This window comes from Amphibalanus amphitrite, unplaced genomic scaffold (assembly GCF_019059575.1).
Source record: "Amphibalanus amphitrite isolate SeventyFive unplaced genomic scaffold, NRLGWU_Aamphi_draft 000175F_arrow, whole genome shotgun sequence".
NCBI lineage: Eukaryota > Metazoa > Arthropoda > Thecostraca > Balanomorpha > Balanidae > Amphibalanus > Amphibalanus amphitrite.
The window spans coordinates 587,173-604,520 of NW_024881670.1; the positions used below are offsets into that span (position 1 = coordinate 587,173).

At 46.3% G+C, this 17,348-nt stretch overlaps 1 protein-coding gene across 1 annotated transcript in view; it reads right to left on the reverse strand.

Annotated features, from left to right (window-relative positions):
- LOC122383889 (anoctamin-8-like) overlaps positions 1-12,929 on the reverse strand; it is a 60,639-nt gene extending 47,710 nt beyond the window's left edge. Inside the window, exons 1-2 of the mRNA XM_043370734.1 lie at positions 12,770-12,929; positions 11,294-11,943 (exon numbers count right to left, since the gene is read on the reverse strand). Of these exons, the coding sequence (XP_043226669.1) occupies positions 11,294-11,411 (118 nt within the window). The 5' untranslated portion in view covers positions 11,412-11,943; positions 12,770-12,929. The remainder of the gene's footprint in view (positions 1-11,293; positions 11,944-12,769) is intronic.
- Positions 12,930-17,348: the final 4,419 nt, after the last annotated feature.

A 17,348-nucleotide genomic window follows, 5' to 3' on the forward strand; every position in this document is an offset into this window, starting at 1 on the left:
AGTCTAATGGTAGGTAATACGTATAGCACAATAAAATAAACAAGTGTTCATGACAACGTTCCCTAGGGGAAAAGGCAGAATCAAAACACCAAAAAACATAATGTTTGGAAACTGGCATTGAGTCCTGAGATCATGAGATGTGGTCTGAGAAACTCTACAAAGAATTTTACACTGAAAATCCAGCTGAAAAGGCAGGTGTTAGGTAGTCCTGAGCCTGACTTTGGTCCCATAATTAAATGAAAATGGATTTGAACTGGCATTTTGTCTTATCTTTACAAGAAAACACATCATGCAGGCAAAATTGACACAAAGTGGCGCAAATAATTAGACAACCAAGGATTTACTTTTAAGATTCTCTCTCCCCTAATGAATGGATGTAATCTGATGACGTAATATTTATTACGGAGCGAGCGAAGCGAGCGGAGTCTTTCCTTAGATTAAAGGGACCCTCCCACCTTCAAAAAAGTTAATGAATTGGCAGGAAAGTGATGTCGCTCGGTTCAGAAAGAGCGAAAACGAATATCTACCAAATTTCATCGAAAAATATTCACCGGTTTTCAAGATATTAGACTTTTACTTTTGTTTACTTTTTGGGATCTCCGCTGTTCCCAGCGACTTTATTTGAAAGTGCGGCATTTGTTGCGCGCAAAGCAGCATATACCACCGCGTGCTACCAAACGTTTTAGTAAAAGATTTAAAAATCGTTAGATCTCCGCTGACGTCACAAATTCTAAGGGGGCATACCAATGCACTAGCCCCTTAGAATCCGAAAACTGCAAGTTTGAAATTCCATATCTCCGAATTAAAGCACTTGTCGATGTTGTGAGTGCCCAAACCGGTATTTGCAGGCCATGGCCACCAATTTGGCTATCTCAACTCAAAACTAATGTTAAGGTGGGAGTGTCCCTTTAACGGAAATTTCTGAGTATGAGCGGCCGGCCGGCCGGCCGGCCGGCCGTGCGGACGCTTTTGCGAGGCTTATATCTCAGCAACCACTTGCCCGATTTACACGCGGTAATTTTTGTAGGGTAGCTTCATTCCTTCTACCAAGTATTGGACTATTCCCGATGCATGTGGGTGACCCCTTATGCACGTGCCACGTGCAAAACGAAGAGGTGTCAGTTTTGTAATTGTTGCAATATCTCGGTAACTACTTGGCCGATTGCGCTGAAAGTTGGCATGTAGGTAGGCACCCACTAGGCACTGCATATCCATGTGCCAGAATTGGGGTGCTGCTGCACGTGCGCACGTGCAGGGGTCGTTTCCAGATCTCGAGAACGGCCGGACCGATGGCGCTCAAATTTGGTAGGGGAGAGTGGGGCAAAGCGGCCACCCGGGGCAAAGCGGCCACCCATCGTTTTAGCCCTTCGTAGCTGGCGTCAGTTCCAATTTATGGTTTCCAATTATGCTTCTCTTCACGGTCGTTCGAATGAGCCAGACCGGGGTTTCAGGCCCATCACCATTGTTCTGTGAAACACGGAAAAGCATTGCTTGCCAGGTTACCAACTATGTTTACAATTTTTAAATGTTATGTTATTCCATAACCGTTTGGAATTTTTATAAGCGTTCTTGTCCATGCATTGCATGGTTATCGTACATGTATTCTACCAACTTAAATGTTTTTTACCCCACTAATAGCTAAGCTGGAATATTTTTGTCTCGGACGGTATGCGCGGGGCAAAGTGGCCGGGGCAAAGTGGCCACCCCCCAATTGGCCATAAGTTGCTTCCATCTGGATAAAAAACATTATTTATATTCAAATGTGTCGTCATGCATTCATCTTGGCCACTTTTCAGTTGCATGAGTTACCAAATAATGCAATTAAATGTTTTTTTTCATGAAAACCCTTTCTTTGTTTACCTACAGGTGGAAGATGATAAAGTAAACATCCATCCTCGCTTAACCTTGTCACCATCAAATACCCTAGTCGCACACGAGGCAACTATTTTGTTTCTCATATCGGGACTTGAGAAGACGCCAGTGGCCGCTTTGCCCCAGGGTATGGGGCAAAGTGGCCGATATGCATAGGTTTAAAGTTTTGTCAATATCTTTCATATGTGAACGCCTTTGGAAATAAAACGCAGTTGAAATAAAAGGCAACTTAATAGGGATCACATTGGTATAGAAAGAATCTTTCCAAGTTTAAAAATCAAGCGTTGGCATCGTGAGAAGCGTTAGGGTGGCCACTTTGCCCCACTCTCCCCTACATGGTTAGGGACCAGTTAGTAGGGTGCCGTGCACAAGTCAGTTGGGACCCATTTTGCACGTGCGCACGTGCAGGGTGCCGCTTCCAGATCTCGAGAACGGCTGGGCCGATTGTGCTCAAATTTGGCACATCGCAAGAGACCGGTTAGTAAGGTGCCGTGCACAAGTCAGTTGGAGGTACCCCCTCGAAAGTTCGCACGTGCAAGGCCCACCCTCTGGCTCGCTCCGTTAGTCGCCCCAAAAGGCGTTATACTGGTTCATATACCCTTTTGGTTGAATAACTGAAGAGAAATGAATTTCTTTGTAGTGAATTACACTACAAGGTTGATTTCATTATAATTTAATATTGTGTTGGATAATTTTTATCAATATAATCATTCACGAGTCAGTGGCTTGCAGTCTTCAAACATTTTTTTTTTGCAGCGTTTTAATCAGCTGGTTAAAAGCCTCTGTTATGGCGCATCTGTTTCGAAATCGATAACCTTGTGTTTGTTCCCGCTTGAGGTTATAGACTATAGAGGATGGAAGATATCGTTTTTATACATATTATTTGGTGACTATTCTCAGGACCAGTGGGTTATTAACACATTTTTTACATGATTCGTATCTTATTCACGAACCAGCAAGCCATAGTGGATAGGAAAAAGTAGATGTTGATCTCGCTTCCTCAGTTAGGAAGATGGCCGAATCTGCACTTGTTTACCTATGTTTTGACCATCTAGATTTTAAACATTTGGCTGGTGCCTGCAACATTTTAGGAGAATATGGAAAAGTAGAACACCTGTGAAATATAAATGTGATTACTGCTCAATGCTCATTGACACTGTCCAGTCTTCAAAAACACATTTCAGTAATTCAAGTCCTTTTTGTCCTCACCTTTATGATGAATGTAATAGTTTTTTTATAGGCAATACTTCTTTGATTACAGGTGATATTTTAACAGTTATAGACTGGAATTGAGTTTCAAAATTGTGGGTATTTGTGGGGCCAACTCAGCCAAAATCAGCCTGCTGGTATTTGTGGTTGGACAATGGATGGCTGTTGGGCAGGAGGGGTACTGAAACTGCCAAAATGTGGCATCTCTTGCAGGGGTAAGCTAGAATCAAGAATGCAGGTTTTTTTAGTATGCCGGTAATTTGGCGGTGTTTTTGCTTGGGGCGTGGTAGCATGCCGGTATCCCAGAAAATTTTTGTGGGGCGGGGCGGTGCCGGTAGCAGCCTTTGGGGAAAACTTTGCAACTCTAATCCAAACGCTGTCCAAAGCCCGAAGTGTTAAAGTCGTCCAATTCAATTATATTATTTTACGGTTGTCTCACATACTAGGTTTATCGTACAGCACAGCCAATACATTTTCCAGATCAAAGTTTTCCATATCAAAGCCTGACAAAATAACGAACTCAAAGAAAACCAACAAAAGAATATGTTTGCAACAGGAAACTGAGAAGTTCAGCCAGGCCTGAAAAGCTACACAACAGCAAAATAGATCATTGATGAGGAAACATTTATATAATAATTCCTCTTAACGATATTCAAAATCTTGCAATGGGCTCATTCACTTTAGTTTCTTTGCAGCTATTCAACGGGTTATCTAACCGAAAACCGATTCGATATTTTAGAAGTGAAATGCTATTGTCTACGTCTTGCTCTACTGAAACCAGCCGTGTTGTTTTAGGGCCTTGGAAACATGCGTCAAACTCATGGATTCCCAGACATTAAGCTACAACACATGGTCATAATTTATTGAAGTGCAAAAGATAGCAGAAGTGAGACGACAGCAGAAAGTCATCTATATGCTATCCACCGCCCGAAGCATCTTCTCCAAGTCATAACTACCACCAGCAGTCTCCTCTGAAATTCATGGCATATTTATTTCATGTCCGATAAAAATTATGTCATGGTCCCCATCCACCACGCTCGGCCGCTGGGACAGCAGCATAAATAACACAGACCTAGCGCGACAGCATGGCACCCCATTTACCAGTGGCTATATTCGGTGATAGCTAAATATGACGGGGACAAAGGGCGGCCGCCGACGGTCGGTGACAGCGGCGGCGGGCCGGACAGCGGGCAACAATTACCGTCTTTGTTCCAGCGGTGCCGGGAGTCCCACGACCCATCAGGGCTAGGGAACACGCCCGATGGAACAATGACTAACGAATGGGCCGGTACCATCCGGTGACTGGTGGAGGACGTGAGACTGGTGGTAACTGGTAACTGGTGGTCCACCTCAGATCAACCCGTGGTCCACTGCCAGACCACGAGGGGACCATCAGGAGTCCACGAATGGCACAGAATAAGTTCGGCCAGGGATCAGCTGCTATAGCTGGTTAAATGCCATCCGAAAAAACTGCCGCAATAAGATCAGAGAGGACGCAGCTACGGGGACAGCTGTGATGCAATGGTACGGAAACGGCAGTCAGGGCAGTCATGGGAATAGTTGCTGGGACTGAGACGAAATCAGTAGGGATAAATAAGTTACGAGAACAGCTGCTAAAGCAGCAAAGGAAATAATGAACAGAAAATAACTGGAGACAGTGGCGGGGTTGACCGCGGAAGTATCGAGTATAGGGTGGTGATTACGGCAGTGTCACAAAGCCCAGACGCGTGCACAGCTGCTGAGCGGGTCACACAAGTGAGGGACCACACGTGCCGTCTGTGAGGCTCTGCCACTTGTGGCCCGGCCGACTGTGACCGGTCGATACCGATCGGTGCAGCGGGACAGCTCGGTCACTGCCGGCGGCACCAGGCCGGCACCAGACGAGACAGCCGCGCCAGACGCTGCCCTGGCCGTACCAGACGCTGCTCAGGCCGTGTTGTCACAGGCCGACACAGGCCGTGTGTCCAGAGATGAAAAACAAACGGAGACGACGAGCGCTCGGATGACAGACCAGCAGACCAGCCGTCATTTCCAGACCCGCTCACACAGGCTGCCTGAGCGGCCGGACCGCGCACACCATAAACCTCGCGAGCATTGTGGAACAGCGGTCTGTGTTGTGCGAGCAAACAGGCCAAATTGAACTGACGTGAGCCTACCATTAAGTGAATCCGGCCGGCTCCACTCCATCACCCGGGCTAATGGTTACAGGGAAGTCGCACGATGTCGTGCTCAGCAGCCATTGCCGGTTGGAGGTGGGTCGGTTTGTGGCTGGTACGGGCTGAGAAGGACAACCCTGTGCACAAGGCCCGCAGGGGCCTCATAACTATAATATGCAGACTGGTTGAGACGCTCAGTTCGTGGAAAGGGCAGAGCGACACCACGACGATGCCAGGCCATCGGCCAACGTAAATTCAAAGATTGCCAGGTGCTGATGCTAGCAGGCACAGACAAAAAATCGTCACATTCAGTAATTCATTGTGTGGGCAGTTGGGCACACAGATCCGACATTATGGACCGCTTAGGCACCACAGCAATGGTGATGGGAATCGGAAATATGGCCCAGCTTAATACCATTTTCAGGAAAGTGATCACAAAAACACCGACAAGACAAACATTTTCGCAGCCAAATTGCACTTTACCGCCAGAAAATAATGTTAAAACGCCCAGTATCAAGATAATGAGTATTCAGAAACGACGGTCAATGCCGCTTGAAATTCCGTTACAAACAATCCAATTTCATTGAATCACTGCGATTTTTTCAGAGCAGCGACCAGCACGACTGCAGAAAGCAAAGTCGCAGTGGTATCAGAGGACCAAACAGTTTTGAAGCACCGAGGAGGTTCGCCGAAGTCCAATACGCCAGGCCCCTTCGGAAATTACAAAGGGTAGCCTGGCAGTCGCAGTGGATTGGCAGGAGCGCCATTTTACCCCCGGTCGTGACAAAGACGAAGTAGCTGCAGTGGCCACGAACATCGATAGCATGTTTGAACAGTGAGCATAAAACTAATAATACCGGCCAAGCATGACAGTAATGTTGCGTTACACGAAGCAGTTGGATCGGGCCAAAATGTGGTCAGAAGCGAAAGCCGAAAAGGGTTTGATTCTTATTGATCATTTATTTAACGATCAGCAGTTTACAAAGATCAGCATAAATGAGAAATGCATATCATTGTCATTTATGACATTGATGTTTACACCTTCAAAATAAAAACAATCATTTTTGACTCTTTGTAGGTACTATTCTTGGAATGCAGTAAACACTATGTAGCATAATCGGGCATATGTACATACACACAATATACATACATGTGTTAAACATATGTAAAATTAAATGAAAAATAGCCATGCTGAGGAAAGGTAGAATGAAGATAAGATAAGCAAACACGGTTGTAATATTATCAGCAAGCCTAAAATAAATACAATCCGAGCAAAAGGAAGTGCATCGTGTAACGAGGGTCTGTTTGAATATTCAATCACTCCGGCGGGAGCGACATGCTTGATGAATTGACAAATGAACTGCGCAATTTTTAGCGCCTCTTTGATCTCAAGCAATCATTCAACAACCCAGAACACAACTCGAATAAACGCCATCTCGAAACCCAGACTCAGTAAATGCACGCATCGCGGGAAACCGCAGTACACTTCAGATGTTACTTAAACTCAGCCTTTGATAAAATAAGCAAAGCTCCTAGAGCCCACCTAAGCCCTGCGATTCTCGGTTCACCGAAGCGCAGGGACGGTCTGTTTACCTGATTGAAGGCGCCTGTCGTCACTGGCTCGAGTATCTCGCAGCGATCAGGCGGCGCCTGCCGGAGCTCCGAGCCGCACCATACCGAGACAGGCCAGCGGGCGGTGGCGGTGGCGGCGGCGGCGGCGGCGGCGGCGGCGGCGCGGGCGGCCGCTCCGGGCGGGGGCAGCACACTGCTCGGCCGGTCGACCCGGTGCCGCCCCCCGGGCCGTCCGGAAACACTGGCCGAGCGCGCATCAATATCGGCCGCCGCCCGACCGCGCGCCGAGCCCCGCCGCCCGCACTGGGTCAACGGGACGGATCGCCTCGGCGGCTTCAGAGGCCGGTGTTATAATGCTGCGTGGTCACCGGAATGTGGTAAAGCTAGCGCCGCTGCAGAGTTACTGGGTCACAGGCACCTCTCCGTGATGGGTTTATTTTTAATGAAATAATGTCAAGCCATCAGAGCCTTTAAATCCATTAAATAGGCACAATATTTTACATGAGGAATAGCGTCTCTATTAGTCATTAACCGTCTATTGAGTAAGGCATAGCCACCGCAAACGTGGCGGAAATTTGCACGCAAGGCATTTAACATGGTCCGATGATGCCATATTCACGGCATGTGAGGTAATGGGTTATATTCGACAACGTTCATAATCGGGCGGTACGCCAAAGCGTGCGCGGAGCATTGCGCTGAAATACTTCACGGGCCTACCAAGAGATGGCTCTGCCAGTCATTCCTGCAGTGGTATACTGTGCCGCTGTACTTAGTGTCCGGCGGTACAGCATACCACGCCAGGCAGTAACTGGCAGAGCCATCTGTTGACGGAGCGGGGTTAACAGTTTTTCCCTACGTGCTGTAGTTATGAAAATAAAGGCACCGCATAGCGAGTAGTGACATAAGTGATGATAAGACGAAGATCTCAGAGAGAGAGGCAATTTATACCAGGGCTCGTCAACTTCGTACGCGAGGTTGGTATCGGCAGCAATTCAAAACTGTTTACTTATTTAGTACAAGTCTGAAGTCAGTCCAAAATCGCATTTTCCCGATACGTCATAAGAAATCAATACAACAGTTAAAATGTCCTAAACAGACCACACGTTTATTAGGCTGCCATATTTACTAAATCTTGCATATGGCTGTCGTGTATGGAAGCAATTGCAATTGTTTATGACTTGCATTGTCCGTCAGTTTCGCCAACCGCTTCAATCATATTTCATCTCCCCCTCCAAAAAAGTCAAGCCCGGTTTTATACTGAAGAAATAATAAGCTGAAAGCCGACGTGATTTTCAAATAATGCGACTTCTTCCTGTCTCCTCCCAGAAGAGCTTGCACCGTGGTCGTCGTCGCTATCATAAGAAAATCAATATTAGACGGCAGGAGGCGCCTATAACGCTCATCTCTGCAATTAGATCAGCTACTTTTTGTGCACTGAATAAAAAAGATAGTACATTATTCAGCACTGTCTCGCTTAATCACACGATAACAGACGATCATCTGATAAAAAGTGGCAGAAAAAGACGATACCGAAAAAAAACTAGAACGGAAAAATCGTCGAGAGAATTAGTCAAAAGGCTGCACAAGCTTTCAGCTCCCTGGTCTTTAGAAGTAAAAAAAGTGAAAACCCAAAGTGAAAAACAAAAATACATTGGAAGCGCTTTTCATTTGTGTGAGCGTCAGCCACACCTGGGCCATTACGCTCACTAAGAAGAGACCAACAACTATACCCAAACCACATCAAGGGAAACCCAAACTAACATGCCGAAACACAGCAGCACCCACCACCACCGCTCACCCCCTAACATCCATTCTCTCTTTTCTCAGGACCCACCTATAATCATTCGTGGACCTTGGCTTCCACACCTTCATGTTACGGGCTGACGGCCACGCCATCAGGCAATGTGGAGGGCAGCCCAAACGGAAGCATGCTCCTTACACCCTCCGGGGTAACAGTTTGAGCGGCTTGGTCACCTGCATCACCAGAGCACTCCCATCTCAACGGGACGGGCATAGCCGCCTCAGCGACCCGGTCTATGGTCGATTCAACCCAATGTCTCCCCTTATTCTCTCATCAAAGGGTTCTGAAATGGTCTCAATAGACCGAAAGGGCGTAGACCAGCAAACAAACCCAGCAACCCAAACAAATAAAATCATCCACAAACCTTTCAACACCAACACCCGCAACCTCCACCATCGGCTCCCAAACCATCAGCCACGCAGCGTGTCCGTCTCACCAAACCCCCTCTCCCCCCCCCCCCCTCCGCCGCGGCCATGCCACCGTACCGTCTCGACGATAAGGCTCGGTCAGCAGTATGTCTCCGTCGCTCCGCGTCCCGGCCGCCGAGGAGTGCCTGGCAACAGTGTCCCGCGGTGAGGGTCCGAGGGTGTCCGGAGTCCGGGGCGGTGCCCAGCGGTGGGCAGAGAGGCACGACGCTGATAGAGGTGGTATGAAGACAGAAAAAAAGATCGCCACTGCTGTCGACAGCAGACTGATCACTGAGAGCTGGAGCTCTATCTTACTTCTAATTCTTAATTCATCCCAATTTTATTTTCAAAAATATCAGCTGTTCTGTGATTGACCTTTTAAACTCTGGCTTTAAGTGAAAAAAAAAATATTCCAGTGTTGCACCTAAATGGCAGGAATAATAATGTTGGCACTTCTACCGCCGCCACATACCGGCCGCTAAGAATAAAAATCAAAAAAGGCAGCAGCCCCACAGCCCCTAAATCAATACCGACGCATGGGTACCTCATTAGTCGCCGTGACATCCCTGCAAACGTCTACGTCCCATCAGACCTTTAACCTGTCTCTTTTCACGCCACCCGTTCCTCACACATATCTCCACAGACAACGCTCCCCGCAGTCTAACAAAGCTCCCCACAGAACCATCGCTTCCAGCCTCACTAAGGCCCTCACAGAACCTTTCCTTCCAGATATTCCAGTGGGCATCATCGCCAGCAAGTGGTGAGGAACCCCACAGCCTCCCCACATATTCCCACAGCCTCCCACGGATCATCACGGACGCCTATTCCCCGCAATCCCCCACAGCACCGCTCTCCGCCCGCACCACCGACCGACGGGCCGGGCCAGCCGCGGAATTGGGGCGCCTGTCACCGGCGCCCGGCCGAATGATTGCTCAATCACCAATCGCCGAGAGTGCTGGCCTTCTTGGGGGTCTGGCGGGCGCACCTACGCGATCGGACGAGCGCGGCCCGCCCCCACACTAGCTCGGACATGGCGAAATAAATGGATTCCGGACGGCGGTCGATAACAGAGTCATGGACGGAGGAAATAGTAATGAAATCAATAAAGGTCCGAAGGGCTTACGGTGTAAAATGATAAAAGAAATGCGTTTCATAGCAAAGCAGGATGCTCTTGTTCAGTTCACGTTTGCGGGATTATCATTAAGAAACAAAAAAAAAGTTTGCATTTCAAAGGTGCTTCGCAAAAAGTGTTGGGGGGAATTTAATCTACTAGGCAATACATTTAGCCTGTGAACATTTCAGTGCCAACAAAATGCCGTGGGATATCTCGCTGCATCAGCCAAGGTAGAAAAAGTTGGATCATGAATGAATTATTCGATAACAATAGCGCTTTACTCATAAATCAGACCACACAAAACGTAATCTGAAATGGTGGTGATGTTCATTTATCAGTCGCCTACGGCAATCAATCACATAAAAATCGTTTTCCGAGCGACCCTCACAAACATCGTCCGCGGAACGAATCAACAGCCTGGCCGGGCCGGCGACATCGCAGCTGGCGAGCTGGGTTCGTTTCGGTATCGATCAAACGGCCGCCGTACCGATATACCTGTACTGTGGCTGGAGCTGGCACTGGCGCCGGGCCCCGGGGCCACGCTATGCTGACATCACCCGGGTGATGAGGCGGTCGTGGTGGTATTGGTACCACCCATAGATGAGGGTAAACACAAAACAGCAGCCCCATCGATTTCCTCAAATAAAAGACAGACCTTTTGGTGACGGGATTCGGTCAATATACCAACTCCGGGAAAGGTCATTGGGGAATGATACCGCTGACACCACAGAGCAATGATACTCTCGTGGTATCTACGTGATGATGCAACGATGCTAGCAACGCTGTAGCCCCGGTGATCGGTCGTCCGTCGGCTCAACTCACACCGACAGCGTAGCGACACCGCTGTGTACCGGACAGCTTCACATGTTGCCCGACAGTGACGGATATGGCTTCTGTTTTGAGCGGCCTGCCGCAGCCGGCCGGGCGGAACACGGCAGCGGATAACACGGCAGCGGATAATTTGCTCAAACGCCGCCTGTTTCCACCAATGCTGGCTGGGTTCTGAGACTAGGAACGATTCGATAACGAAACGTTACACGGCTTAGCGTTTAAACTAAGCGTTGAATAGTGATGTAACAGCGTTCGTCGATGCCCCAGCTGCGCATTTTGTGTGCCCCATGAAACTGAGCTGAGCTGGCATTCAGCTCCCCCATGAACCCACCTGAGGAGAGTGACAGCGAGAAGCAGTGTGGCCAAATTGGTTTAGCGTTAGGGGGAGGATGTATAAAAAAGTTGGATGAGGATGTCACTATTTTCAAAAAACTCGTCTTCAGTGTCATTTTAGGTACAGTTTTTACAAGTTATGTGGAAAAACTATACCTGACGTCAAACTCTGGTGAAAAGTAAAAAAAAAAATCAAATATTGTCATCAATGATGAAAAAAACATTGCAAGCGCGACAGTACGAGTATGACGGTGTGAATCGTACATTGGAACATTTTTAGTCTTTATTCCTTCACTAGGTATGCTTTCACAACAAAAACGTTGTGATGATGTAATTTTAAAATTTCTGAGGATGTCATTATACTTTTCATTGGGGGTGACTTTCCCCGCAACATCACCAATTTGGCCACACTGGCGAGAAGAGACGACGGCCGTAGCGCTGTCGCCGGCGACGGACGGGCGTCGGCGCGGCGCCGGTCGGCCCGTCAGACTGCTGCAGACTGCTGTACATCACTGCTGCTGCTGATGATGATGCTGATGTTGCTGGTGATGATGCTTCAGCAGTAGTCACTGGCCTGGTGTCCAATCCAGGGAGTGCACTGGCAACTCCTTGAGATCAGGAGTGGAGCGTGCCAGTGCCCCGCTGACCCTGGGAAGGTGGAAATCCAGAGAAGTTGTCTAAGAAAGGTAAAACCAGCACAAGATAGGCTGGTTCAAATAATCATTCGATTGATGAAAGATAAGTTCTGAAATCTGAGGAAAGTGATACCTTGGGTTTCACTGAAAAGGCTCATGAGTGTAAGTTGCAATACAGTATTATTTGGGGTTATATCTGCTAAATTGAACATAAAAACAGATATTTACATATCTGTCTAGTGCAAAGCTCCTCATCATATCACAGTGTAAGGGTTTGAATGAGTCAGAATTAGAAGAAATTAAGCAAAACCATTAAAATTGGGGCTTGACTGTCATGTAAGATTATGTCAGTAATGCTTGGACATCAATACGCTTTAGGGTGAAGATAATTGGTCTTGTTGTTATTGTGTTGACAATGGCTCTCAATTAGCATCTGATGTTGATTCCTTTTATTACAATAAATTGAAATGTAGCTTATCTAAAGGAAAACAGGGCTGAACTTAATGACATCCTTCATATCAATATCTGGTTATATAGAACCTTTTATGAGCAATCAAAGGTCATCACATGACACCAAAAACTTAACAGAAAATACCAAATTCCAGAACTATGAAACCATTGTATCCCTACAATTTTGCAATGGTTTATCACTTGTCAAATACAACTGCAAGTAGCAAGTAGTCAAAATCAACATGGCATTGACATGAGATCCATCTCAATCTAAATCTGCACTCCATTCCATGCAAATCAAAATGAAATTGTCAACTAACATATGCATTTACCACACTGACATTGATATTTGATAAATACACCCAGCCTCTACTAATATCTAGTCTCACCGTTATGCAGGCTTGAAGAAAAGTGAGTTTCTGCGTCCAGAACGTCTGGTCTTCCAGCCCCGACCACCGGCGTCGACCAGCGCCGCCCTCACTTGCAGCACTTGCAATTTGCAGAGCGCTGCAGCGCAGGCACGCCTTGCACACATCAGCAGCGTGGCGCGGGCATCTTGGCGCGGGCCGCAGCTGATAGGAAATAAACAATTATGTAGTGACACCTAGCGAGTAACTGTGAAAGCTATAGTTCAAGTTGAGTGAAGAAGGGCCAATGCGTGAGGAACGGCTGCAATCAGTAGTTGGTGCTTTTGCAGGATTTTCTTTCATTGGAAACTACCATTCTGTGGTCATCCTGGTCCACCACACGGCAACAGTTCCATTTCCACGTGTAATTTTTTACTCAGTTACACAGGCCAACGATGCAGGAGCTCAGTTGGGCAAACTACGGGGAGGTAATCAAGAACTTGATTAATCAAGTTCATGATTATTTTATGCCCATATTTGGTCATGTCTGCAGTCCGTCACGAAAACGGCTGAATCTCGATTCAGGGTCTACGGAGATGCACGAAAATTGTAAGACCGATAGAGAAGAAGTCACTCTACAAGTGTAATGTTTGAATGATTCAAGTTGAAAATCGTGAGGCGGTAGATTGCAACCAAAACGTAATCAACAACTTGATTACGAGGCGTCGTCCCGGGAGTCCGATGATCAACTTCTTGATTATGCAGCCAGCTGGCTAATCATGATCTTGATTTCGCATTCAGCTGGCTAATCACGATTTTGATCGCGCTGATCGTGCTACTGGCGAGCGTTGAACAATGCAACTAATTAAAAGATACAATGATAATGGTGTATATTATTGACAAAATCAATCAGTTTTGGTGGGATGGAATTTATGTTGCAGTTAATGTTTCTCATGAATGACTTGACCGAGCCTGTTCAAATTTTTGTGTGGCTAGAAGCCTATTAGCTATAAGTTTTGGACAAATCGGGGATAGGATATGTTTGCACACGCGCACATCATTTCTGTATCTCCGGAACGGCGTCACCGATTGTTTTTCAGTTTTGGTGGGTGGCTAGAGACTTAATAGCTGTAAGCTTTAGACAAGTTAGGGAATAGGGATGTGGCACACACATGTGGACTTGTGCACGAGCACACCTCTTCTCGCGCTTGCTCGCTCACATTGCCGAACACGGATCTGAAAAAGACCACCCCGAGCAAGAACACCGCTGTCCGCGATAAGCGGCCTGACCATAAGTCAGCTCAAATGATAATCTGCATACGACCACATATATTGGACGAATAGCGTTACAACCCTAAGCCCGTGTAACCAAGCACAGATCAAATATATATATTGAAATGTGTATTTATAGTCCGCGCCGATGGAAGGCTCAAAGAATTGGCAAACGCTTCCGACACCCCGCCGCGGCATGCTCTACGGGGATCTCACTCCACTTGCTTCACGGTCGCGATGGCCGCCGCTGATGGCGGCACATCGGCCTTCACTCCACCAAACACTTTGGTTCTCAGAAACCAATTCAGATTGACCATGTTTTTAGGAGTTTTGATGTTAAAAATCCAAAAGGCGGCCTGCCACAGCAGGAATGCTTGGTCTGGTGGCGCCGATACCACCTCCTGGGCCTCGACGAATACCGCGTCTTCCCCGCCCAGCTCTCCATTCACGATTATGGGATGGAAAGTTTTGCGGGCCTCCGTTGGCTTCCGTCGTCTCTTGGAGAATGCGCTGCAGGTTCTCCAGCTGATCCCCTGCAAAATGTTCATAACCAAATTATAGGTACACTTAACATTGCGTGGGAGAAAATGGAGGAGAAAGAATAGGAGAGAAGGAGGGAAAGAATAAAGGAGAGAAGGAGGGAAAGAGTAAAGGAGGGAGAGAGAGAGAGAGGAGAGAGAGGAGAGGAGAGGAGAGGAGGGGAGGGGAGGGGGGAGGGGAAGGAGGGAGTGAGGAAGGAAGCAAGGAAAGATGGAAGGAAGAAATGATGGAGGAGAGGTAGACAGATGTAACAAGACAAACAAGACAAGACATGGACCTGATGTGTTGGCGCAGGGCACTGATACTACATTTCGGCACATGATGTGAAAATAATGTATAATGCCTCAGACTCAGCAGTCTGGAAAATGTAGATACAAATTACACATGTATCAGTAAAGAAGTTTCTGCATTTAGATTAGAATGAATTGTTTTGAAAACATTAGAATAGACAATGCCTGTATCTTGAAAAAGGATTAGATTGGGCTGTGTCAGGACAAAACTGGGGATGAGTCATGTGAGCTCGCAAAGTTGTGCCAGGCAACTTCATGTGATCACACTGAAGGAGCTCCAGCGAATTATTTTCAGCATGCCCAGCTCGAGTGTGCAACATGTACACTGGACTGGATCATTGTAGTGTCTGAACGTGACGCACCAAACTCAACGTGACACACCAAACTGAATGTGACGCACCAGCGACAAAACAAAACACTACAACCATCTATTGCAAAAGCAATTTATACATACCTGCAGCTGTGTGTCCCTGCATCCTGGCCTGCTGTCTTGCATGAGCGCTGCACATAATACAAATGTAGCTGTAGTTAGTCCGCTCAATTCCAAAGAAGTTAATCATATCATTTTTTGATTGAAAATTCCTCAAGGTAGGACCGTAGGTACCATTATCACAAGCTTCCTGAACAATACTGTGGTGACGTGACGCCCACCGCTACAGCGAGGAGGTGGTGCTTTGATGAGCTGTGGAAAAACAGACACATTTGCAGTCACCACTTCTATTATTGTTCTATGAATCCATGACAAAGCCACTTAGAATGCAAGTATGAATAACCTAGCATAAGCCGAAGTTTAACTTTTTATTAAAAACTAAAAGATATATCCTATTGGTCCCTGCTTGCACAGATAATTGACAAGAATAAATGATATGGCCACACTACAAACTTTTGCACAACCTGCCAGGCCACAACATTTCTAGCTACTGTGGGCAGTTCAATGTGCCTCCCTAATCAACAATTGCCCCAAACAACAAACTATGCCTATTATTTACTTTAAGATCAACTATAACCTTGTAAATAGCAATACATTTTGTAAATAATTAAAATATTATACCGCGGAAAGCATGCGCCATGATAGCCTACAAAATCATCATAAATTCTATCGCGATATTTCAACATTTATACCGACGCACATGAACGTTGAGGCTATTCAAATATACAAACATGATCTAAATTATTTTAAAAAATGCTAATTTTACCTATAAGAACCAAATTACCAATAATTCGGCGCTAATTTCCACCCTCACCCACACACAGACAACACGACAAATGGCGGCGTGCTAACAGGCGACGGCGCCTTTTGGAAGAAATGTTTATTACGACCAATTTAAGACGTGTGTAAAATGAATGTTCAATTATTTATTTTTAAATTGGAAACGTAAAAATGTGGATAAAAGAATAATATCCGCCTAAAAAGGGCTTTAAAAAATATCACTTTTCTGAAAAAGTTAGGCTAGCAGTTTATCTTTCGCCATATGAGCTAAAGTCCATATCCCACTGCTACCGGTCCATATCATTTCGGGAGAATAGAATATTGCGTTTCACCTGGTAAAAAATCGTGTCGAAATGGACATTATAACAATCGAAACGAAACACTTGAATAGTTCGGTGCACGAAAAGTAATCAAAATCTTGATTACAACTCCTTATATGGTCATGCCACGCCCCGTTTTCGTGACGTCATAATCATGAACTTGATTAATCAAGTTCTTGATTACCTCCCCGTAGTTTGCCCAACTGAGCTGCAGGTGGGGCGTCCATATGGATGTAGGGGAGAGAGGTCATATTGCGCCATGTTCTTAAATGCGCCACACCTTCCTCCTGTCCAAAATTCGATTCGAATGAAGGCTCGAATGTGTGCATTTACTTCACCACCAATAACTCGCTCTTATTCCGGTCCACGGGGGCAGGTGAGGTGTCTCAGCTTTCTCGCAGACCAATTTTTGTGATTTCCTCTATTTTCTTACGCGAAACAGTCTATTTCGACCTTTGCTAGTGTCATGGTTTATCTTAGAGATAGTGATTCAACTGATAATCATTGTTAATTGCTCGTTTAATAGTAGTTTTGAAAGTTTATCACCACCGTGGCTTCGCTGTCCTCGCCATATTTGAAGCTCATGAAAAATGTGTTCCATTCGTAATTGCGCCCACCCTATTTGCGCCCTATTCTTCAACCCAGAGAAACAGCATCTGGTGGTTGGGACACATTTCATTGAACACTTTGATTATTAGAGCGCTCACCTTACCATTACCTTAGTCTTCACAGCATAAATGGTTAATGGGCTGACACGTTCAAATAGGCTACTTAGTTAGGTATCAAACCGTTGTTTTTAATAGGGCGCTTTTACATGAGAGGCATGGGCGCTTTTTGATGGGGTAGTCCGTAAATGCGCCCTTTGCAGGTGTGTCGGAAAACTTTTCTCTTGTTAATTTTTATGGGTGTGATACAAATTAGGAGTTGTAATTTGATGCCAAAATAACTGAGGTACAATTTGAGATATCATCAAGCATGACAGCTGGTCA